The sequence below is a fragment of the Falco rusticolus genome, chromosome 14, assembly GCF_015220075.1.
Source record: "Falco rusticolus isolate bFalRus1 chromosome 14, bFalRus1.pri, whole genome shotgun sequence".
NCBI classification, from domain to species: Eukaryota; Metazoa; Chordata; class Aves; order Falconiformes; family Falconidae; genus Falco; species Falco rusticolus.
The window spans coordinates 4,103,802-4,129,345 of NC_051200.1; the positions used below are offsets into that span (position 1 = coordinate 4,103,802).

At 41.5% G+C, this 25,544-nt stretch overlaps 1 protein-coding gene across 3 annotated transcripts in view; it reads left to right on the plus strand.

Annotated features, from left to right (window-relative positions):
* Positions 1-25,544, plus strand: part of CAPN6 (calpain 6) — a 66,764-nt gene that overhangs the window by 21,917 nt on the left and 19,303 nt on the right. For all 3 annotated transcript variants that reach the window (XM_037407994.1, XM_037407993.1, XM_037407995.1), the window contains exons 4-8: positions 18,141-18,272; positions 18,732-18,940; positions 19,319-19,511; positions 23,233-23,426; positions 25,127-25,204. In XM_037407994.1, coding sequence (XP_037263891.1) covers positions 18,141-18,272; positions 18,732-18,940; positions 19,319-19,511; positions 23,233-23,426; positions 25,127-25,204 — 806 coding nt within the window. The remainder of the gene's footprint in view (positions 1-18,140; positions 18,273-18,731; positions 18,941-19,318; positions 19,512-23,232; positions 23,427-25,126; positions 25,205-25,544) is intronic.

The following is a 25,544-nucleotide window of genomic DNA, read 5'->3' on the forward strand; positions in this document are numbered from 1 at the left end:
TCCTGCCGCCTCTTCCAGCCGGTGCTCTGATTGGAGTTTACTGTCAGAGGTTTGGGCTCGAAAATGTGAGTTGACTTTGTCTGCAGATTTGGCCTGTTGTTATTCTGAAGTAACCCCTCTCACCCAAACGTCAAAGTAATAATCAACAGGCTTGTCTCTGGAAGTTTGCTGTGCATTGGACCCTGCAAGAATGCTGTTAACATTATAACGTAACAGAATGTTAATGTTAACATTAACAAAATAACAAATATTTTGTATTTGATAGCATTTTGCTAGAGAGAGAATTTTAAAGGTGAAGCAATATAAACTTCATATACCTGCACATTTTCAGGATAAAGACCCAGCAACCTGAAGTCTTGATTCACTTGCAATAGCATTCCACCTGTGACAACACCAACCCAATCTATATTATAAATATGAAGCCTATATGACAGGCTGTGCGTGCCAGAGTCGTCATGCACTAAGAAGTTTTGTGTCTGGTCCCAATGACTGTTAATAACTGTACGTGCTTCACACTCACAGGTCCCCACCCAGAGCAGCCAGGCATGGATGTGCTCACGTGGGCATCTGATGGGAATTTGGGAAGCAGAATGGTGCAGTGGGAAGAAGCAGTGCTTTGAACTTGAACCAGGGCAAATCTGTGGGATATTGAAGACAGACAGAGACCCAAAATCTGTACTATAAAACTTGGGTGGTGTTAGCTTTATAAGGGGGATTAAAATTTTTTTGCTCATTGAGGTGAGTCAGTGTTTGTGTGTGCAGAGAGTAGTGATGGGAAAATAGTGTCATTCCAGATGGACAGTACAGCCATCTGCTTTTCTAGAAGATGGGTCCAGGAAGCATTGAGAAGTTACTGGACACAGCAAACGTCAGATGTAAAGGGCTGCCGCAGATGTGCTGTTAAGTGCTTTCTTTCCTACTTGTTTTGTTCCTGTAGTGAGGAAGTGAGCAGAGCTGTGTGTGGTGCCCTGAGGACTGCTCTCATATAGCCAAACAAACAAGTAGGGATCTCTTAACTCCCTTAATCCATTCTGGCAGTTATTGCTGGCAGTGGCTGGAATTCAGGTCTCAGAGGGTTATGTACAGCTGTGTGACCCTCTTGTCCATGTCCCAGTTTCCTAGATCAGAATCTGCAGTTCAGATCAAGGCTGAGGTGTGCTGGGGAGTTCAGCGTGCTGTAGCTCAGCCATGCTCTAAATAAGAAGCCCTGAAAACTTCGTGGCATTTCATACAGGTGGGCTCCATTTATATGTTTGAGAAGGTTATTAGAAATAGGAACAGGAACTCTGCTTTGTTCTAGGTTTTTGTGTTTCTCCTCACCTTTCTGCAGCAGACTGGTGATGCCTGACTCTGGCAGCATGCTGAGCTCCGAAGAGACCTTGATTGTGCTTCTGTGTGTTAAGCAATTTGAAAAATGAAAACTTGGAAGAACCTAGTGCTCCAGAACCTGGGAGGGGAGGTCCTTACTACTTTTTTTTTTTTTTTTTTTTTTTTTGAGATGGGTGTTTAATTTAAGTGCTATTCAAACTGAAACAGATACTGTTTTATTCTCCTAAGTATGTTATTTTTGAAAGCATCCTGTTCTAAACAATGGGAATTTAGGAACTTTAGCTTGATTCACTCTCATTCCCATCAGTGATATAATGAGGTGCACCTCAATAATAATGCCCTGGGTTTTGGTGTGAAACCCTGGCCCCTTTCAAAGCCTTAGGATTTTTGCTGTGGTCTGGACTATCACCTTGCCTTTCCCCCAGTGGGATATGGGAGGCATCATGAAAACATTGTTTGATATGTTTCCATCTTAGCTTGTGACTGGATAAACCGTTCCTCCCAAAAAATTCTTAATGTTTTCATCTGAGGAAGTTGTGACATGTTTCTTCAGGAATTGCCAAAATATTCCTGAAATGGAGCGGTGGCTCACCCTTATTTTATTAATTCCATCATTTTATTTTTATTTTGCCTGGAAAATGTTGTTAGGATGGAGCTTACCCAGAAGAAGACATGAGCAAGGAACTACAAAGCCTTCAGCCGTCAGCAAATACCTCATGTCTAACATCTCCATTACAGTCTGGTGACTGAGTAGACCCTGTATGACATGAACTTGATGGCTCAATCTTGTTTCTGGTGTTACTTCAGAAAATTCTTTGTTCTTTGTGGTGCCTTTCTATGTTGGATGTGTCATGACAGGAAGAAAAAAACCCACAGTGGCACCTTGCCAACATCTCTGCCCTCCCTCCTCCAGAAAGCTTGCTGAAGAGCTGGGAGTGTAGTGGATGTTCTAATATGCAGCTGCATCCTTCCTCCCCCTTGTCTCACAGGTACCAGGGCAGCGTGGGGCACAGATTCCCTTTTTTTGTGGTGATATACTTAGATACACTCACCTTTCAATGAGTGTTGCATTTATTTAAACATGATGGAGAGAGGCAGTGTTTTGAAAGTGCCATCTTTGTCAACAGCATTATTCACCCAAGTCTTCCAGGCATATAATTATGAGCAAACATTTGTAAATGACGTGCACACTTGCCAAGCAGGCAGCTCTCCAGATACCAGTATTTTGTTATCTTCTCTCTTGGAAGTTTTTCCAGTTTATATTTCCCTCCTTCAGATTGGATGGAGGCTTTCTTATGTCATTGCGGTTGTTTCCTCTAAAAAAAACGACAAACTAAATGACCTCAATGTCATTTCTAGAACATAAACAGTACAATTCCAAGGTTCTGAATGTTTCTTTAAAATGTCAGGTTTTATTTAGCTGGTTCAATTGTTATTAGATGAAAATTGGTTTCTCAGAGAGTCAGCTTTTATTTGTCCTGAGGCAATGCAATGATGATAAGAATGACACGATAAAATTTATTTTTAGCCTATAAAACAAAATGCCAAAGGATCACATCTTCAGCTAGCGTAAGTCGTCTTACAGTAATTGTTAGTTCATTGATTCAGTCTTCTTAAAGAATTAAATGTCTGGCTTCTCTGAAGGAAAAATTATAGCCCAAACATGCCAGTTGCAAAGGAAATGAAGGTTCTGTTCTGTCAGCAATCTTCCCAAGAGTGGAAAGCATCCACATCCAAAAAATGCTTTGTGTGTTATGAGCTTTATCCTTTTCTTATTTTATTTCCATATTTAAAAGGGTATTTGGCATGAGTAAAGTCCTGTAATTTGAGGTTTTGTAAGCCATTATATCTTAGATTTGCAAAATAATTTGTTTGAATTTCATGCTGTTTCACTGTGATTTAAATGATATTTCTTTCAAGTTTAACTCTATTTAAAAATTAAATAAAGATGTGTCTTTTCCTGGCTAAAAAGAAGCTTTTAACACTTCTTCGCAGCTGAAAGAACATTTTAGAACTGCTGTCTTGCCTGTGTATGGCATTATTTCTAGCTTAATCACAAAGACTAAAACATCAATTTGAATCTTTTCAAGTTTGCTGAAAATAAAATGTTCTTTCTCAGGAAAATGCACTGTCTTTGTTAAAAGCAAATGTTATCTTTGTATTTTATACACTGAACTTTGGCCAGTGTTGCAGGTGTCAGACGCCATCTTGACTGGTGCATCAGGAAATGGAGTCTTTGTTCTTGGAGACATTCAGAAGCCATCTGGGCACTGTTCTGGGCAGCCTGCTCTAGTTGACCCAGCCGAGACAAGGTGACTTCCAGAGGTCCTTTCCAACACCAACCCCCTTCTGTGATCAGAGAGAGGAGAGTTGGGCTGGGGGGATTTCAGTGCAGAGCCTAATGAGCATGCAGTTAGTATGGGGTCTGGGTCCCCCTTGTCGGGTTGGATAATGAATGTCCATGAGGTCCCCTTGTTGAGGCCAGTTGGTCTTGTGTGTGCGGTTATCCATATGCATATATTTATATAGTACATGTATGTACATACGTCTGTACTTGCTCTTTGAGTTGGGAGGGCAGGCCCTACTTCTTATATTTGCTCCTCAAATGCAGAATACCTTTATCCTCTTTAGAGGCTCACAAAATCCTCAAAAATCCATTCCCTAACTCCCACATCTGTTTCACCAGAAATAATGAAACATACAGCTTTATGCAGACGCATGTTTCTTTGGCTGCAACATTTTGGGTGGAAAAATGGCCCTAGAAAAGAGCAGAACTGGCTTCATTAACTGAAAAAGCCTCCGGGACTGGGCCTGTCTAATAAAGAGTGTCTGTGCTGTATAAAGTGCATCGAGGTCTGAGCTGTGCTTGGAGACTGCCCTTTCTAGTCTGATACAGTGAAGAAATAATCAAAACAGAGGGTTTTTTTCCCCAAGACTATACCAAACCTTCAGTCCTGTGATGGTGAGCAAAAAATTAAAATCTCATTTAGTAATGATCTAGCTGTGGGCTGAGCTTTGGTCTGAACGTTAGTTTTATTGCTGCTTCAGCCTTACCAGGTAAAAGGTACCTACAGGTACGTGCCTGTGGGACTGGTGAAGAACATGAATGCAGGGCTTTGCTCTGCTCTCCCTTGGTCACTAGGATAACCCTTCAGGTAATTGGATCCATTTGCAAAGGCTTTGTGCGGAGCTCATCTTGCTGTACTTTTTGTGCATGGTCATTGCTGTCTGTTTTCTCCTCTCTTCAGATAAAGGGGCATTTAAGCCTTAGACATCTATTTTTCCTCCCTCAATGGAGATGTGAATGCAGTGCCTCATCCTCTGGCCTCTTCTCCCTCCTCTTTCGCTCACTGACTCTCTTTTCCACAAATGAAAGTTCTCAGAAGTGACAGTTGTCTAAAAGCTGCTTTCACGTTTGGGCACATGATCTTAACTGGTAAAACAGCTACTGTCTGGACTATAAGAGGAATAATTCAAATTTAATCCAACCATTTGAAATGTAATCCAAGCATGGCATTTCTCATCCCTAGACTTTAATGGGCTTTCTCTGTTTCTAAAGACATGACGAATCATGAACAAAACTGAAGCGTTATCTGTCTATGGATAGAGTGGATTGAGGGGCCTTGCACCTCTGCTTGTATAGAGTGACATCGCTCCTTCAGCTTAGCTTAAGTGGTGATGAGAGTCATCACACATCATCATCATGGCTGAGAATCGGGCCTGCATCACTGCGTTCGAATAGAGTGAAAACTATAGATGCTAAGGGGGATGGTGTGCTTGGAAGAGACAGGGACACCACGCTAAGTTACTTCTGCAGACATTCCGAAATCTGGAAAAAAAAAATGAAAAATAAAAATCCCCTCTAAAGGACATAATGGCTGCACTGTAAATAGTGAAGCGGCCTGTGTGCTGAGCACTAGCAGGGAGGTTACTTTGTGGAGACACAAATGAGCCAGAATGATTTCAGTGTCCCTGGTGGGATTTAGAGTTCCAGCTGGCTGAGGTGGTTTTCCTGGTACATCACAAAGAAATTAAACCTGGCAGGAGAGGAGCAGTGCAGGAACGGGAGTGGTTCTCCAGCACTTAGAGTTGGAGCACTCTGCTCTAAGACTAGCTGGAATTTGATGTGTGGTCAGGTTCATGTTTGAGTTACCTACACCTCTCAAGCTTCTCTTCCTGCAAGACCAGCAGACTTGTTTCTCACCATAGAAGACCTTGGGAGGTTTCTGTCTTCTCAGACAACGGGAGGCTTGACGTTCTCACAGCAATTCCTGTACGTTCATAGAGAATTTCTGTCTTTAAAGGAAATTTATGGTGCTTTGAACACATTGTAGTAGAAACTGAAGGTCTGGATCCCTTCTGTTTTACCCAGAATGTAACTTCAAAACCGTAACTGCAAATGAAACAGCTTGTACTCTCTGGAAAAGTGTTGTGAGTCTGGCCGCTGTGAATGTTCCTGTGGCTGGCAGCAGTCGTTGCAAAAGATGAGTGGATGCTTACTGGGATTGCCAGGATTTCTAAACTGGTAGATCAGGAGGGTAATTTCTCATTGGTGGCACTGACTCATCTGTTGGCCATCACTGACCTTTGTTCAGTTCCTGCTAACTTGATGATTTTCTAAACAGGCAGTTCTGCAGAGCCTGTTTTTCCTTATGTATGTATATGATCTTCTCCTTAAAGATAAGGAAACCCATGTGATCCTTAATGAACTACCATCTGTTCTGATATACACCCTGATCTTTGTACTAACTTTATTTGAACTGATGAAGATGCAGGTCTGTTAGCAGTGGATTTTGTGATAAAATGATTCTGGGTCTTCTGTTTGCTGTATTGGCTTTCTCTGTTTGCTGATGGTTGAATAACATCTTTGTCTTAGGCTCGTGTCAGGCAGATGTAACGTTAGTGTTTAACAAAGGAATTTGAAATGAAGTAGTGAATTCAAATCAGTATGTCTATATCATGTTGGGAAAAAAAAAATAAGCTGGATAAGTGCAGTGAAACTACTATGTAAAGAAACAGCATGATATAAATAAGAAAATAAGTTTCTCATTGTGTCTTTCCAAGCAAGACGTCCCTTGAGTGTCTAAACAATTTAAACACAGAGATGAAACTGTGTTTCCACTGGGATAAAATCATGGCCAAGTAAACGTTCTGACTGTACCCTGACAGGCTGACTCCTCCCAAGGAGTCAAAGGCTGTTGTCAATGTGTCAGTCTGACCAAATTTTTTCTAGTCTTTGTTTTGGGTTGAACAGGAGAAAGTCTTGTGTCATCAGAGGGAAAACCTTGACAGCGATTGTGAGGTTGGAGTTGCTTGCATTTGACATCAGAGTAGGAGCAGTACCTCCTAGACTGAATGAGGTGGGAGGAAAGGGTGTCTCCAGCCTTGATGTTAAGTAGCCAAGTAATTTCAGTTATATTTAGGGGATGCTCTGTGATGTGCAGGACTGACTAGTGTTGATGGAGAACACTGAGCAGTTAGCAACTTGCCATTGGGCTCTTTTTTCCTTTTGGCCTTTCTTTTTCCCAGCAGAGGAAGCACAACTACAGTTATATTGCCTCCAAGCCTGTGTCTTGTCTTGGCCCTCACAATGCTTTACTATAGACCCTTTTCAACCCAGTCTGGTAAATGGGTAGATGTTTTGGTGAAACTACAGGTGCCACGAAAGCAGGCAGTTGAGTAGGAGTAGGACAACCTGGGAAAAGGTTTGTCCTTTAGTAGATACCAGAGTGCCAACAAGTGGGGGAGATACCAGCAAGCAAGCTTCCTAAACAGATATGTGAGATATGGAAGTAGTTTTCGTATTGATTCCTTCTGAAATGTGTTGAGTTGATAATAGAATGTGGGGAAGAACAGCAAATGTGAGAACTTAATGCAAGAGGCAGAACTAGAAAGGAGTGTGCCTGGTTAAAGTGTGAATTAAAGTGATTTTATGACTATAGTGGCAATACTGGCCCTCATTTGGCATCATCAGCTTCAGACATGGCATATTAGCCACGCAATTACCCTTAAAAATTTACCCTTTAAGCACCTAATATGATTCCTTCAGTTTCAAAAACTTCCTGAAGTTTTGACATAATTAGAAGGAAAGGGTCTTACCCAAAAATATTTTATTTGTTTTGGTCGTCTAACAGTGACCTATCCTAAGCAAAATAAAAGCTAACCTACGTGGAAGGGAAAGCATGTGCTTGATTGCCTGGTAGGGATGAGAACTGTGACTTTGCTTAAGTATCTTACTTTGGAAATCACTGTTCTGAGTTTTTCCATTTCATCACTCCACACTGAAGAAACTTATCTCATGTGCTGATAACTTCATTGTTAAATGAACATCTTTCCACGATAAGGTTTTAAAAGATGTTTTAGAAATAGGAGCTGCTGTTCATTTTCATGATGTGTAAATAAAATTCTTTCTGGTAGTTTCTGTGAATTTATGAGGGATGATCCACTGATTTGGCAGTGTCATAAAAATGCTTTTAGTATTCAGAAGTAAAATGAATGCTGCTGTGTCATTTTTGGTGCAATATTGTTTATAGCTCAGAATTTGAACTCTTAGGCAAGCAGTGAGATTCCTGAAAATGGAAAAGGTTGTTGGTTGTTCAGAGTGTCAAACACACATCACTTATTTTTGGTTATATTTGGTATATTTGGTTCTCTCTCTCTCCACTGGTCTATTTTTTTTTTTTTTCATTCCTTAGCATCATTTTCTGTACTCTCTTTAGCTGCAATTCGCAACATTGATGACCTCTGTGACCACTCTGATGGGTGCTGGTGTTTATCCTCACTTCGTAATACTTTGCTGCCCTGATGTTTGCTGGCACCTAGGCAGCGCTAGACGCTGGTGCCACAGCCGACTCCCAGTCTGGACAATGAATGGGGGGCTATACCAGAGGCTCGAGGAGTAGCCTGATGGATGGCTTTTATTCTAGAGCTTTGTAGACAAGTGCTCTGATACAGTTTGGATGGTGTGAAAGCACGGTGGTTCTCTGCAAGGTATTGGGCATACCTCTGTGTTACTAAGAGGCAAATACCCTCTGTTTTACATGATCTTAGGGTGATCTTTGACAGAACGGATGTTCAGACTAGAATTTAAGAGTCTGATCTATGTCCTGTTGGAACTGAGAGACTCCATTGACTCTGACTTACGTAGGCTCAGAAAATCTGAGTTATGCTGGCTAGTACCAAAATTTCTGTTTTTAAAAAAAAATTTTCAAAATTCAAATTTTTTTATTTTTCAAGTCATTAATAGTTTAAGAAGCTTGTACCTTATGATCAGGATTTTTTTGTACAAGTGTATAGTTCCTCTTTTTATGTTATGAAGCAAATATCTAGTTCAGAATGGTGTAGCATTTATCACAATTTCAAAAGTGTATCTGAGAGGTTACAATGGCTACGGCATGCACTGTTATCCCAGGTATTACTTTTTTTTCTTTTTTTTTCTTTTTTTTTTTTTTTCTTTAACCAAATAAGTGGGGGAGAATGCCTCAAGATGCTGTCTGACAAAGATGAGGTGACTGGGAGAAGAGGATTTGTATCTTCAAGAAAGTGTCTGAGATAAATGCACAATTAGTAGATACCGGAATCTAGGCTGAAACTAAAACCTAATTTAAAAGGGATGGGGAAAGGAGGAACTTGTTGCTAGAGAGGTTTATGTTCTTTAATTTTGTGGTTTAAACTTTTTAAAAAAACCCACAGCAACAAACTTAAAAGCTTTTCAACCTTTAAAGTCTGTGTATTGCCATTGGATGAGGAAGAAATATCTCCTTTCAAGTAAAACAAATTACCTCCAGCTTAATCTGAATTTTCACTGTAGACGTTGTTTCTTAGATGACCTGACTTTGGTTTTCCCTTTGTTACAATGCCCAATGTAATAACAAAACAAAACCACCCAGAACAAAACCAAGGATGACTTTGCGGCAATATGCCTAATACTCTTTCATAAACAGTGTATTCCCTTCCTCCTAAAAGGCAGGGATGAAGAATTCAGTCTACATCAGTTACCAACCCCTTGAGACACAGCATAAAGTCAGACAGGACAAGCCGAGAAAGGTCGTGGCCACTGACCCAAAATGATACTTATTATCAGGCAAAGGAAATAGCTGCCTCCCCGGACGGAGATGAACAGTCAGGCGTACAAACCTGGGAACTGTTTATTTCGCGCTGGTCCAGTGCTGAATATTTCACTGCTGTGAAAAATTGGGTGATGTTTTCCAGCCTCCTCTTCTTATTGTTTTTATTTCCCATCTTAGGAAAACAGTCCAAGAACTTGATTGAAAAACATGTTTTGAGGAAGCAGTAAGAAAACATAGTTAAATGGTGGGTGGCCCTTTAGTCTGATGAACTGTGAGTGGGCTTATAGCCCGTGTCTGACCTCAGCTGTATTAGTGTGTGCCTGGAAGTGATGTTAGGGAGTCGCTTTAAATTGACTGTCTTCAAACTTGGCCATCCGTCTGCTACTTGCATTTAATGCAGAGACATTTCCACGGCGTTGGTAGGTTACTCTTTGAAGAAATAGTTAGGCTGGCTTATACCACCTGTTCCTCAAAAGAACTGTACATTCAGTTTTCCTTGAAAATGCCCTCAATTTCTTTCCTTTCCACTGGAGAAAAAAGGCCGATTGGTCTGAGATCCCTGGACTGCTGGCAGCCCGTTTGGAGCAGTCACAGCTTGCTAAGTAGCGCTCCCAAATAAGCGGTTGTGGCACACATGCAGGCTGACTGCACAGCTCAGTGCACTAAGTCTGAATTGTCTGGGGCCCTTCCCCATATGCTGTGTATCCCCTTGCTGTTGTACACATTCTAATCTGTAATAATGATTTTGATTTATGACTGATTTTATTAGTTACTAAGAAACAGATTTGTAATGTTCTTATTCCTGCTGGTAGGCAGCTCATCCAACAAAAGCTCTTTTTTGATGTCTCTGTTCACAGCAGTAAGTGTGAATATTGTCCAGCCTCAGTTAATACATCTACTCTATTTACCCTTTTTTTCATGGAGCATCACTATCTCAAAATCACGATGAATTCTTGTAAAAGCATTTTAACATTGGGTTAGTGGGCCAAAAATGGTGTCCTTGCTGATGAAAAACAAATACTTCTTTGAAGAAATTTAAATACATAAATTTTCAGCCAATTAAAATGAAGCTTTGATTAAATTTTTCTCCCCAACTTATGTCATACTTGCAGTAGCTTTGGAATAACAGAGAATGAAGTTCCGTAGAGGTTGGAATCACAATGAGTGAGATGGGGAGGAAACAAGATATTCCAGGAAAGGCAGCAGCATTATCGACTAAAGTGGTCTCGGGCTGCTCAGTGTATGCTCACTAAACCAACAGTAATCTTTGGGAGATTTTAACTTCAGATCACCAGTTAAAATTTTTAAGAATCTCAGTTAAAATAACTTCTAAAATAGTTCCTAGGTTTTAACCTGTGCTTCTTTTGGATGCGTTTCTTATAACTAGGAGCCTGCTTTTGTGATTTTGATTACTGGTATTATTTGATGAGATTCTCATCAAAGACACAAAGGAAAACATTTTGTGTAGCAACTGTTTAAAAGATACGTGCCAGTTCTGAACTATTAGCTTGGTTGATATGATCAATAGAAAGATAGGCCTCTCTCTAGTGTTGTCAGACTATGAGAGAGGTGGCAAGGTAGTGACTGTAAATTGCCCTTTGAAAGAACTTGTGTACTGGTGAAGAGGGAGTTCAGACACCTACCTGAGAGAACGTGACTGTATCCTGAAGTGAATCCAGTCCCAAGAATGGCATGTGATTGCTGCTGGTGAGGAAAAGTAACACAGATTGTAGCACTGATTTGGAGAAGATAACGAGTACTAGGGGAACAACACAGGAGACAAAGGCTGTTGGCCGGTAAGTTCAGTGAGGAAAAAATGTTATCGTCAAGGCAGCTTTTCTCTAAAAACAAAGTGTTATGAACGTGATGCAGTTCTGTGGAACATTGATCTAAAATACCACAAACTAAGATAGTGCAGCAAGAGACGGTATGATATACTTCTAAGAGGGCCCTGGGAGAACAGACCATCTCTCATCATAGTCTTGAGTGATTTCTGGGATGAAGTGGCATAGGACTCTAAAAACTTTAGTAAACACTTTGTTACTGAGGTTCAGGAAAAGGTCAGCCCTACGGCACATCATTTGTACCCGTTCCAGCAACTGTCAGCATTCTGGATGAGAGCAGCTCTAGCGCTCCAAGGGTCAGGTGAAATCTAGAGGCAGCCAAGATACACACCATGTTGCCCAATGTTTGGGATATTTTTTCTTCCAAAACACCGATTCAGATCCTCCCAAAACACACGTCCCATAGGCAGGGCAAGGCTGAAACCCATGGCCTTCACTGAGTATTAGTCACCACTAGCTCCTAACTGAAAATGGAAAAAAAGAACACTACAAAAATGTCTGTCATGCATTTAGTTTTGTAACAGGATTTATTGGAGAGGAAGGAGGGGGAAGAAGCATTTCTCAATCCCCAAATAACTGAGTTTTCTTTTACTCCAGGCTGGAGCAAACTGGCATACTCTTCCCCTTGTATACGTACAGTTGGGTTTCTGTTGTAAGCAGTATTGTGCGTTATCTTGCCCTCAGAAACTGATGTCGCTGGTCAGTGGGCATGAAGTTTACAAAGGAATTACACAGCCTGAGCTCAGGGTGTACAGACAGAAACTTGAGGGGTAAATCTTCCTTTTGTTGATTTACGTGGTGTAACAGCACTGATGATAAAGCCAGTTCCTGATCTCAGCCAGGGCTGTTTCAGTCCGGATCATACCTGACCCTGGGTTTCTTTTGATGGAGGTTTCTCCAAGAACTGTCCTCTGAGGGGTTAGAGCTATATCACAGGGCACGACTGTAGCTTAAGACTTGTCTTTTTTCACTCCATAGTGAACATAGGCATAACAAGACTGTGAAAGGCTTTTTGTATGCGTTGAAGTATCTAGCACAGTTGGACTCATTTTTCTTTTTAGGGCTAACTGTAATTGCCTTGGCAAACAGCCTGATCTGGAGAGGGTTTCTATAAACATGCCAGCACAGCTGGGATTTATTGTAGGATAGACAATCTCTTCTACCTCTCCAGCTACACAACCTCAAAATAAGTGCTATCTTTGCTACCTTGCTTTAGATGAGGTTGGTTCATAGTTAGTTGTAGCCAAAGCTGAATTTTTGCGTCCATATTCAGAAAGAATTGCCTTTCTCCTTGCTTCCCTACACTGTCCTCACTCTTTACAGGATCTGACTCTGTGTGATGTAAGGACAGGAGAAGAGAAGAAACCGGAAAGAATTCTCAGCTCTGACTAATTAAAACTGCTTTAAAAAAATTGAAGGGAATGATGTACTGGGCTTTAAGTAGATCACTCTGATAGAATCAAAGTAAGTGCCTGTCTCTGTAGGTCTTGTGTGCAAGCAAAGGTAGATTATTTTTTATGTCAGGGCTAGGTTCTTTAAAGGGTAGTGGAGAAAGTAATCTCTAAATACTACTGAATCCCTTTGAAAAATCTTAGTTGCAAACATCAGTATTGCTTTTTTTTCTTCTTCCCTTTCCCTGAGTCTCTGTTTTTCCATCTGAGCCAGCTGACAGACCCTAATCCATTAAACAGTAATCTTTCCCTTTTCTCAACATTAGAAATCTTTCATAATGTTTTACAGTGCAGCTTCAGTTAATGTCTGTGAAGACATGCAACTAATTAATTAACCCTTTGAATGTCTTTCTCCCTATTTATAACCAATATTGCATAGTGTTTAGTTTATGGATATTGGTGTTACTTATGCCAAGACAGAGCTAAGGGGAACTTTTTCCTTCAGCTGAATTACTCTAAGATCCAAAGTAGCCACAGCAACCTGAAATTAATGCATATAGTTTATCAGTTATTGCCTGTAATTTTCTGTGGTGCTTCTGGTCTCAAATAAACCCACATCCTTTCTTCTCGCTCTCTCGCTCTCTTTATGATCATGAGAGTGCAACATGCAAATCATTTCATAGCTCCAGTGAAATGGGTGGCTGTTATCTCCCATGGTTTGCATTGTTTTGAAATTTCCTGTAGCAAATAAAAGTTAAGTTGCCATCTCTCACATTTGTACTACAGTCCAGACATTTCTGTATCTCAGTGAAATTGCTGACTGAAATTTGTCAGACTTAAGCAGATGACTGTTAGTCTGATGGTATAAATTGTATTACAAAAAATGTGTTGTGTCAGATACGTTAATATGTACCGGATTGATTTCCTTCCAGCGTAGGGGACAGTGGGACAGATCTTGTGACTAAAAGAGGAGCAGTAGATCTCATATAGTTTGACTTCCACAAGACTGGCAATATCTGATAAGTTTCTCCAAAGTATGAAAATTTTGATGAATTCAAACTTATGTAATGGGGATGCATAGCTGATGAAATAAATGACCTGGAGCACTCTCAAACTGACATGTTATTCTTCAGTATTTTCATTACTGCTTGGATGAGGGGCTAGAGAGGCATGTACAGGAATGCTGTAGGACACAGACTGGGATAGGATTGCAAGCCAGTTGGCAGAGTTGAGAAATCAAACTTACCTTGATGTCTTGGGAAAATAGTGTGGAATAAATAGGATGGAATTCAGCATTACTTCCTCAATGCAGCCAAGTGCAGTGCTTTGGTATTAAGTGATTTCGTGGCTTGGTTAGGGAAGAAGAATGTGACTAGGCAGCAAGTCCATAGAATAGGATTAGACAGTGGATCCCAGGCTGAACACAAGTTAAATATGTGAAGTTCAAGTGAAAAAGACCGAAAAATGGCATCCCTGCTACAGTAAGCAAGAGCATCAGGCTCTGCTCAGCACTGCTAGAGCCTGATTTTGAGCAGTGTCTGGATTTGGGCACCACACTTCACCAGTGATACAAAACATGAAGAACCAGTTATTAAGACTAGAGAAGAGAGACTTGTTAGAGGTTTGAAGATTATATGAGGGGTTGCTGTAGAAAGGAAAGTTAACTGGCTGTTGTCTCCATTCACAGAAGTCTTGGGCTAGCAGAGCAGCTCCAGTGTATTTCTTTAGTGACCAGTGGAGGAAGCATGTGGACTTTATGCAGGTTAGAGAAGCTGCAGTCACAAGTAGGTGAGGGGAAGCCAATTTGGACTCTAGGCGAGTGTTGGGACTGACTAACCTGTCAAGGTCTCTCCCACTGTTTTTTCCTGCGATCCCACGCTAACCGAGTTTCTCATCTCAGGCTGCTCAGTGTTCTCCCAGTCTGCTCATTAACCAGTTCATTTACATGCTCTGTTACAAAGAGATGAACCAATTAAAATCAGAAAAAGGGGTTGTGAGCCACTTTATTTCTCACAGCATCAGTGGCTGAGTAACACTAAATGTCAGATATTTCAAGCCTACGCAGTGCAGCAAGGATAGGAGATGGCACAAATAGACTTCCATCATGCAAATGAAAGTCTGGTACGAAAATAAGAGCATCAGGGTTTTCAGCAGAACTATGAGCCCCTGCAACCTCTTACTTTGCTTTCAGACTGTGCAGCCTAATTATAGTTCTGCAGATGGTGTTTATTTTATTATGCACATGCGTAAGGGGAGAACTGGGGAGGGCTCTGCATCTTGGATGGTGGAATGCTCCCTGTGGGCATAAATAATATGACAACTGCTTTTATTAGCAGTGTTGTATCAGAAATAGTGGCTATTATACATTAATGTATAGTATTAAGGTATAGCAAGACCCAGTAACCTCCTTTAAACTTTTTATTGGAAATGTGAAGATATTTCTCATTTTTACAGCACAGATGATGCAGGCTGGTCCTCAGAAAAGGGGCTGGCGTTAAACCAGTATGTTGGCAAAGGAGGTAATTCTAGTGGAACTCAGAACCCAAGTGTTTAGGTTGCAACGGAGAGGCATCAGGTCTCCTGAACTGCCTGGGCCACATTTCATGTCAGTCTCTCTTCCTTGTAATTCCTCTGATGGTAGTTGGCTTGGTCCTCAATTATGCTAAATTATCACTGCTGGGACCATTATTGGAAAGTTGATTTTCCCCCCCCCCCCCCCTTTTTTTTTTTTAACATGCTTGAGGCAACCAAAAATGCTTAAAGATCCTCATAAGGACTGCAGAATAACATATTTAAATGTCGTGTTTCTAACCGTGTTGGGAGAATTGTGGCTTAGATAGCAAATTGTAAGGAAGCTTTTGAGATTGAATTAGCTATACTGTGTAAGTGGTGAAAAGCAAAAAGCCCAGAAGAGAGCAGAGCTGAAATTAGCTATAGCTTGCACCTGGGTATTATTGTGCATCTCATCCGAGCCACACAGTGACAGTCATCATAGAGGTGTTATAATGGCTTTGGTTAATGACAAGAGTAACAGCTAATGTCATTTTCTTACCCTGTTCTTTAGTCTCAGAAGTCCAGGGCTCCTAGGCAGTTTAATAAGAGGGGGTTTATCTGGCCGAATCCTGGATGATTTAGTGACTATGGGGGAAACAGGGAGGTGCTGTTTCTAAGTTCTGTTGTTCCATGTTTGTTTTGGACCCCAGTGGTCAGCAAATGCTAATCTCATCCAGAAGTTTTGGCAGTTAACATATGCTGCTCTGTTTTTAATCTGGGGGCTGTGTGAGATGCAAGACACACTTCAATTAAAAAATGACAATTTAACGTGGTTATTTTTAGCAAAGCAAATGAAATAAGAGAAGATATTTGTAATAGACAGTAGTGCTTAATTTCTTTCAAATCCAGTGAAAGTTTTGGCTTTCTCTAATGACATAAAAGTTTGGGCAATTTTAACCCTGAAGGCTCCATTTATCCCTTGTTTATTATGCTAACAAAATAACATTTTGAAGAGAAAAACAAACTAGAAATTATTACTGCCAGAGATGCATGGAAATGGGATATGAAACTTGAGTCTACCCAGGCTGGGTTTGGAATGTGTGCTATCACCATGAAGGCCAAGTAGTCAGCTGATGGTAACCCCTGCAACAGGCGACTGGGTTGATTTACAGCAGCTGAAGTGCTAGCCTGTTCCCGCTGCTGTTCCATACCAGAGCACCCAGGCATATTGAATGAATCTGTCCATGATGCAGATGAGTGCCTTATACATGGCCAGTTTTCCTCGTAGGCACCATTTCATTATTCAGAATTTTACTAAGATCTGTTAATAAGCTTTGAAATTTCTCTAAGTGAAGATACATGGAAGAAATACTGACTAAAGAACAGTGCCATACAATGATCAGTTACTTGTTTCCCAAGAGGCATTTTAAATTTCTACCAATTGTTATTTAATGAGAAAAGCTTCATGCCAAAAATATCATTTTCTTAAGGAAAACAGGAGCAGCTCCATGTATTACACACCGTGAGCTGACTTCAGGCTGCCATCTGCTAAACCAGCCCAGGAAAACAGGCTTTCAGCTCAGCACTGAAGTGGTTCTTTTCTCTGAAAAGTTCAGCTGGCACTGATTTGTCACAGTCCCATCAAAAGAAAGACTGAGGGGTTTTGACATGCCTGTGGTGTGGAGCCAGCCTTGGATTGCAATCTTGGTATTCTGGGATCATCATCTATAATTATCAAAGGGCACTGAGAATCCATGAGGGGAGGAGCACAGCTCCTTTTTCTGCTGCTGATAACTGGAAAAACTGCAGTAAATTTGATGTCTCCTGCCATTTTGAGGTGAGAGTGAGTTAGTTATTCTGCGTTTCTAATGCCTGGATATAAGATCATTTCCATCCCACAGTGCTGAAATTTACGGTTACTCTTATACTGCGAAAGAGCAGAATTTCTTACCACTGTCTGCTCTTCCATCCTCTTAACCAGTCAGGAAAAGTGATGATTCACACAAGAGTGTCATGAGTAATCACTGGGTTGAAACCAGTAGATTCCATATCAGCTATGGGTTGTCAGAGTGCCTGTTTTCTGAAGCGTTGCTTGGGAGGTTCTCTCTGGGACTGTGAGGCCACAAACATATCCTTTCAGCAGAAACCCTCTGCCTAGGATTTCTTGGTAACAAACACAATACTGCTGCAAGATGTACCCCTGTGGCTTTCCCATGTTCAATGATACTTAGAGGTGCTTCTTTTAGTGCCTTGATCCACAGGCTATAAAGGCACAGCAAGAGGCAAGCTAGTGAGGAGTGGAGGCATCACAGGAAGAGCCCAGCTGTGCTCTGGTGAGAATCTGCGTGTAAATAGTGATGGAGCCAGGAAAGCAATGGGAGAGGAGGAATGAGTGGCTCTAATAAGAGCCAGATAAATGAGAAAGATGAGACCCGGAGAAGAAGAGGTATATTTCACAGGTGTGTGTTCTCTGCCTTTGGTGCTGGGTGGCAGGGGCCGTTGCAGTAACTCGTGCTGTTGGTGGAGGGGGGTTTTGAGTATGTCAGCCAAGGGAGTGGCAATGAAAGAAGAGGAGCTTAGAGTTCTGGTGTCAGTAGCATCATTTCTAGCTGCTTTTCTTCACAGGTTGGGTTTTTTTTTTGTCAAAAAATTTCCCTCTAATGCTTCTTCCCTTCTCCTTTCACTTACCTTCTGTGCATTAGCTGCTGCAATGCCAAATAAGTCTTCTAAATGCTGAATTCATTCCAGTCCTCAAAGATCACCTTCAGCTAAGGGCAGGACTAGGAACTCTGGCAAAAAACCAGCAGATCCTGAGGGTGCAAGAACGTAAATAATCCTGTATACCCTGACTTTCAAATATACTTGGTGCCACCAGATTTCTTAACTTCCTGGTACAGAAATTCTGTGCTTCAGTGGCAATGTGATGCAGAAAAAGTGTGCAGAGGAATAGCTGGGAAGATGCTGTGATCATTTCTGGAGTGGAGTCCTCAGTAATCTCTGGTTTGCTTTGTTAGGACCTCTGTGAAGACCCCCGCCTGTTTGTGAATGGAATCAGCTCCCACGACTTACACCAAGGCACCCTGGGGAACTGCTGGTTTGTGGCTGCATGCTCCTGCTTGGCTCTGAGGAAGACCCTCTGGCAGCGGGTAGGTGTGTTTGGTGCAGGAAATAAAGCTAATAAACCTTGGTTGTTTCCCTGCCAGTGGTTTTCCCTCTAGGATTAATGTACCTCTCATGAGTGGTGAATTTTTGTGGATTCAAATTTTCCCTTTCTTTGGAAGTTTATTTTTCATCTTATGAGATCTCCCCACTCCACAGTCCCATTAAGCACCAAAGAGATATAACAAAGCCAGAGAGTACAATAGGTTCCATTTGTCTTTCTCTGCAGGTCAACTTGAATTTTACTTTCCTAAAAGATTTTTTGAAGTGGGACTATGTTTGGCTTTGTACCAAATTCACCAAATTTTTTTCCACTGCTTCATCTGTGTAATGTCAACTGCTCATAAAGCTGAATACCAGCATGGTGCATGCTCCAGGGCAGTCTGCCCTCTGAAAGAATCTTAACACACTGCATTTGGTGAACTTTCCCTTCCGTGGTTTCTCAGGTGATTCCAGACTTTAACGAACAAGAATGGGACCCTAAAAACCCAGAGAAGTATGCTGGGATTTTCCGTTTCCGTTTCTGGTGCTTTGGAGAATGGACAGAGGTGGTCATTGACGATCTGCTGCCAACAGTGGACGGGAAGTTGATCTACTGCCATTCCAACGTAAAAAATGAATTCTGGTGTGCGTTACTGGAGAAAGCTTATGCAAAGTATGAGCTAGTTCATTGTCCTTTTAGTCCTCAGCACTATCCCTTCTATCCGTTTGTTTGTCTTTCAACTCTATCTTACTTTCCATAGATTTTAGATTTGCTACTAGTAGAGAACCTAAAAAAGATTGAAAACTCCTTTAAATCTGCACAGAGGAGGGGAATGAGTGCAATGTACTCTACTTCAGCAGGCCAAATCCTTAAGGATTATTACATTCCTTTCCTAGAAACCCAGCAAAGGTTTATTTGCAATCTGCTGTTCTGTTTTGTCCTGTTTTGGTTTTTCCTTGGTGAGACACAAATATATTGTCTACGTTCACGCCAAATTAGAGCACTTCTAACAGCCACTTGATAACTGAGAATGTTCTGTGTTTCCTCCAGGCTGGCTGGATCTTATGAAGCCCTAGATGGAGGCAGTGCTGCAGATGCAATTGTGGATTTCACTGGAGCCGTGGCAGAATCTATTGATTTGGTACAGGGCAAATACGGTGAGATTATTTCTGAGCAAATGAAGCTGTTTGAAGACTTGCTGAAAGTGCATAAAAGAGGCGGGTTGATCAGCTGTTATATTGCGGTATGTATAGAGAGCTGGATTTTAAGTTAATTTCAATGAAAAAAAATCTGGAAAAAATACCATTATTAGTATAAGTATATTGAGTATGTCCTTTATTTGTATGCTTTGGAAAAGCTTCATATGGAAAAAGCTAGCAAGCTGGCGGTGTTGTCAGCCAAGTACAGCATTCCATGAGCCACTAAATACAATCACAAAACCGCAAGGCCATTCGTGCTGCCACTTAACTTTGGATCTGAAACGCTATTCTTTCTGAATGGTCATAGTTGTGTATTGACCCGAGGTTAATCCACCTATAATGCCCTAATTTACAGACCAGATGGCAGCGTTCAGTTTCTTTATTTCTTAGGGAAGTCTGTTTACAGAAAACAGTTCTGCTGGCACTGGGCTGCTGAGACTTCCTGACTTTGGTTGTGGTGATGGAGTCATCTCCTCAGTGTGACACTGGAGTGGAGCTGAGCTGCAAGGCCGAGCTTATTGGTTATTCGGGTATTACTGCTTGTCAATAAGACTCCCCATTAGAACTAGCCAGCAAAACTTGCCTATGCTGGCTGATGTGAGACAGCTAGCTCAGGTGCCTACTTGAGGAGGCCATGACCCTGAAGTTCCCTTAGTATTAGAGAGGGGATGGCTTCCCCAAGGATGATGCAGGATTGCCTTCTGTGGAAGCTTTACCTCTCTCCATTCAAGGTGCTAGAAGGCAGATGAGCTGCAGCTTCACAAACCACAGGCAAACAAGACCTTGCACAGCCCCTCGCAGAAGGAGGGAAACCAGTGACAGCCAGGCTTAACTCGCCTCCTGTCAGTCTGCGATGTCAGGCCATGACTGGGTAGCACTGAAATTCTCACCTCGTCTGAAGCTGTTACTGCACGTGGAGGGCTAACAAACTGCCATTGCACCTGAATATTTCCTAGGAGATTGCTTTTAAATGATTTTTAAAGTGCAGCCTGCAGGAAAGGGATTGTTCTCTAGAAGTTGCAGGATTGGCATCTAGGTGCACTTCAGCATCTTATTCCCATGCCCTCTGCTTCCAATTTAAGGCCTTAGCTAAGGCTAATCTTACCTGGATTTAGTTAAATCACTTAAGCACTTTGCTTTAATTACCCTGTCTGTGAAACAAAGATCATATTACCGTAGCACTTAACTACTTCATAGCTGTACTGTAAGTGCTAAATCCATGGTGAACTGGTGGGCCCCCACGTTTTTGTTCATGCAGAAATTCTTGCAAGTGTCATGGTAGTTGCAGAGTTACCTGGAAGAGAAAATCAGCCGTGTTTGGAGATGCCTGAGAACACTATCTGTTTAGCTGGCCCCATGCCATGTACTGCCCTGTACCGGTGCCATGGTACTGAAGAGGAGCATGTGGTACCTTCTGAGAGATGAATTTGAACCTTAGAACTCAGCTGGGATAGAACAGAAGTCTTGAACTGTCACTCCCAGCAACGTCAGGCAGTGGCTCAAACAAATTCTTCTAGGTCTTCGGTGTTTGTTTTACCTTTTTCAAAAGTTCTGAATTTTTATTTAGAAATAATTCCATCTGATTTGTTCAGACCAGACTGGCAGACCAGACTTCCTGGTGTGTATTGTTGTTGTAAACATTGTTTCTGGGGTGATAAGTTGCTCCCAAAGGCTAAGACAGTTCAGTTTCTTGACGTGGATCTGGTGAGGAGATAGGCGAAGTACAGGGAGTTATATTTTAAAAAGCAATTAATGAGACAGTTTCACTTCTTCCTGGCACGTATTTCTGCCAGTCAAACGCAGATGCTTCTAAACATTGTTTACACAGAAGCTGTTCCTATTGGTTTGGCTTGACTTGTCTGCATTTACTGCTTTTTGATAGATGTATTATACCTAGAACAAAGCTTGCTAGATACAGAGTGTTTAATACTCAAGTGGCTTCATTGCTGACTTACAAACACTTCATCATTTTCCTTAGATTAAAAAATAGTCCTGAGCTTCACCATTTAGGAATTTGAACAGACAGTACATGTTTAAGTATCTAAAATAAATAAATAAGTAAATAAATACCTTCAGAACGAGGTGGGAAAGGCATCCTAGCAGTAAGAAAAGCCTGGGGGTTAATAAAGGCAGCAGGAGAGGTTACAGACTTGGTGCTGTCAAGGTCTCTTGTTTGCTTTTTAGTTGTGAAAAATGCAAGTGAAAGTGTTTCATTGGAGAAAGCCCAAACCCATTGGAGATGTCAGTCAGTCTTGGTGTAACACATGAGCTGATTCTTTAGGAGCCGTTGTCAGTGAAAGGCAAAGAGGTCTTGGTGAGTCTCATAGTTGCCAGACCATCTGTCAGTTCCAATTTGATACATATTAATATTTTCCTTTTTTTTTTTTTCATTTTTTTTCCTTATTTCTTATCTTTGGGGACTGAACACTGTTGTATTAGTGCAACATTTGCCTTAGGAGAAGACCTGTCTGTCTAGACCAGAGAAATTTTGAAATGGGTAAAAATATCTGAGAAAGTGCTGTGTGCATTTTGTAACTCTCGTAAGTCCATCTCTCTCCACCGGAGCAAAGGCTCACTTGATCATTGAGCTCTTAATTAGATTATTACAAGTTTACATGCGAGGATATGCCCTGAGTCATATCTTCCTTCCTTGCTGTCCAAGGGAGTGAGTGTCTTAAGGCCGAATGGGTTATAGGCCAATATAGGTGAGATTCTGAATATGGCTCAGTGCAAAGACGCCGGTGCTGGCTCTGGTGAGGTGTGAGGAATCCAGAGGTATGAGCATTTTGATTGTTTCTGGCTCAGTAGAAGGGTTGTACCAATGGCACAGCTTTACTTTTCCCACTGTCCTGCCTGGTATGTGTTGCTCAGAAGTAGCATTGTACTGGCCTTGTAAAGGGCCAGTCGTTCAAAGCAACTCCAGCATCTTTATATGATACTGCTTTTCTGGTTTTAGATGTACTTAGGAGATTTTGATCTGGATTAAGTAAATGAAATGGTGGTCTTTTTCAGAGCTTGACAATTTTTATGTATTTTTAGATCAGCATCTGATCAGGCCTGGGTCATCCAGCAGGACAGTTTGCTGTCTGATCACTGCTGGAAACTAGGCTTCTTGTGTAAAGTTTACGACAAGCAAACCCAGTTCCTAAAAAAGCCAACAGATCTGCCACTTGCCGTGTAAGAGAGGCCTGCCAGGTCATGAGCGAGGTACAGGACAGGTTTGACAAATGGCTAGGAAGTTTTCCTGCCTGTGCCCTCTATTTTTACCCACTGCAAGTACTTCTTCCTGGGTATCAAATTTACCCCAATACAGAAACAGGTATGGGACTCACTGGCTAAATCCTTAGGCCCTACAAAGTGTCCAGTTGAGGACACCACCAGAGAATGCTATGTCTAAGCACAGTCATCAATATCCAGAAGACCCTCAATATTCAGAAGAACCATTTTGTGAAGGTGACAAGATTTTGGAAGGTTGTCCATCAGCCCAGTCTTTAAGTCTCTGAGGCCAGGAGGAGACGGACTGTCTGTAGCAGGCAGTATTCTGCTATGTTCTGGACTTCTGTCTGCTAGGACTCGTCTGGCACTGTCATGCAAAAGACCAGACTAGTGAGCTACTGGTTTTGAGTCCCAGTAGTTTTCCTGTATAGTCAAACCACTTGGAAAGGGAATGTATGAACATGTAGCTGTCAGGTCCCTCAATAATGCAACTTTTTCTTTTTTTCTTTTTTTTTTTTTTTTTTCCAAATGTCATTCTTGGTGCTAAAGGTTTCCTCTGGAGGTCCCAGTGAAGTGGAGACAGAGATGGGTCTTGTCATCGGCCATGCCTACTCAGTGACTGCAGTTCGGAAGCTGCGCCTTGGAGAAAGGCTCATATTCTCTTTTAAGGCAGAAAAGCTGTTCATGATCAGGTTGAGAAATCCCTGGGGAAAAAGGGAGTGGAACGGTGCCTGGAGTGACAAGTAAGTGCTGTAAATCCAGTGTTGAAAGGAATGAAACCGTAATTAGGGCCACTGGACATTAGATGCATGGTTAAACACTGTTGACACACAACATCAGTCTGCAATACTCGGAGGTGGCTGAACTGTTGTGCCATTTCTTCCCAAGTACAGCATTCTCTGAGCAAATGAGCACATCCTGGAGGAGCCAGGAGGTTATGGCTTCCTGGGCCTTAGTCTACTGTGTACGTCATTGTTCTGGCACACTGGAAAGTAGGAAAATAGCCTACAATTAAGGTGATGAGTCAAGAACATGAGGTTTGTTCCCAGCTTCACCACTGAGTTTGCTTGTGACTCAGTTTCTCATCTGTAATTCCTAGCTGCTGGGGATAGTATGTCTTTTATTCTTAGATAATTTAAGTGACCAGTGAAAAATGCTGTGAAATTGCCACATTCATGATTTCTTGAATTATTTTCTAATGAATTTTAATGTGGGCCATGAGCTTAACAGGCACCTCTACAGAGAGAGAAATGATTGCTGGAGGGGATGCATTTGCATTCCATCACTGGCAATTTGCACATGGAAAATGTTTAACTAGGATGTTACAGTTCAACACTGCTTACCAGCCACTGTTACCGTTTAGTAATGCAGTGTTCTTAACAGCAGCATATTAAGTTCTTATCTTCCATACTTTAGCTTGCAAAAATGTATTGGTTTCAAAGGGCTTGGACCAGGTAGAATATGAAGAAAGTGCAGAAGAGCTACTGTGTCTTGTTTAACTTCAGCTGTTTGTGGTTCTCCACTAGTTCTTGTCATGGCACAGCTGCCACTCATTCCGGTAGAAGCACTGAGGGCTCTGAGGTTGGCCCATGGGTTTTGGCCTAACAGAATTAAATTAAGAATTTCCAAATAGGTTAAGAGATTGTCTGTTATGGCAAGCAACCTCTCTTCCTTCCTGCCAACCGCCTTCAACTTTATCCTCTTAAGTACTTTTGGAAAGGAATTGTGGCTCTATCTAATGTAACACATTAGGGAAGGGGCTTATGCTGTCTTCTATCATGTTGTCTGCTTTAAGCATCAGCCTGCTTGCATTTAGAACACTGTGCTCCCCTGCAGTCAGTGGAAAGAGGCAGGTGCCTCCAGGGAGCAATGCAGGGCACGGAGCAGGTAAGTTATATGCTAATGCAGGCCATGAAGTGTCTATGCGATGTAGTGTTACTGTGGAAACTGGACACTAGGCTCCTGCTGCAACAGTTTCTGCTCAAAGGCTCTCTAGGGAAATCTCAGACCTCAGGCCTGTTTTATTTAAAGAGATTGAAAGACAGAATACTCTGGTCTAAGTGAAGTGTTCAATAAAGCTCCTGAGGAGGAAAACCAGGTTTCTTTTGAAGGGCCTTCAGGGAATGGAGTCAATCTCATATGACCTTCCAAACCAGCTGTTTAAGGGAGGGTGTGACAAAGGAAATCAATAAGGTTCTGCTCTAGTTGTGCCAATTGCCCATTCATCTCTCTTTTTTAGTAGCTTTCAAATCAATTATGTTTTAAAACTCCTCCTGTAAGCCCCACAATTTCTTCCTGAATATCATCTATCCTTTCAGTACTCCAGTGTTACCTTTATAACAAGGGACCATGGGAGAATTTTGCTCGCAAGTTTTTTTTTCCAAGGGGAGAGTATTTAATTTAAGTTATTAATCATCTTTCTTGTTTCCCCACCCCCTTTTAGTTCTGAGGAGTGGAAGAAAGTCAGCAATTCAGAACGTAAGAGCTTGGGACTCACTCTCGAAAATGATGGAGAGTTCTGGTGAGTGGGAACCACGTGAAGGGTTTGGAGATACTAGCTACACTGAGTAATTGCCACGAATTCTGCCATTTAACAACTTTGAAAACAACTCCCCAAATGGATAAGATTATGCAGTCCTGGCACAAGGTCTGTTTCTTTTAAACTCCCAAGGGATGACAGAGAAAAACAGAAAAAATGGATTAAAAACTAGTAGAACAAAATTAGTAGCTCTTAGTAAATATAAGTTTCAAATATCCTCAAACCCTATTATCTATATTTAGGAAATTCACTCAGAATCCAAGACAACACATGTGCTGGTTTACATCACAGAATGCCAAATATTGAACACACTGCCAATCCT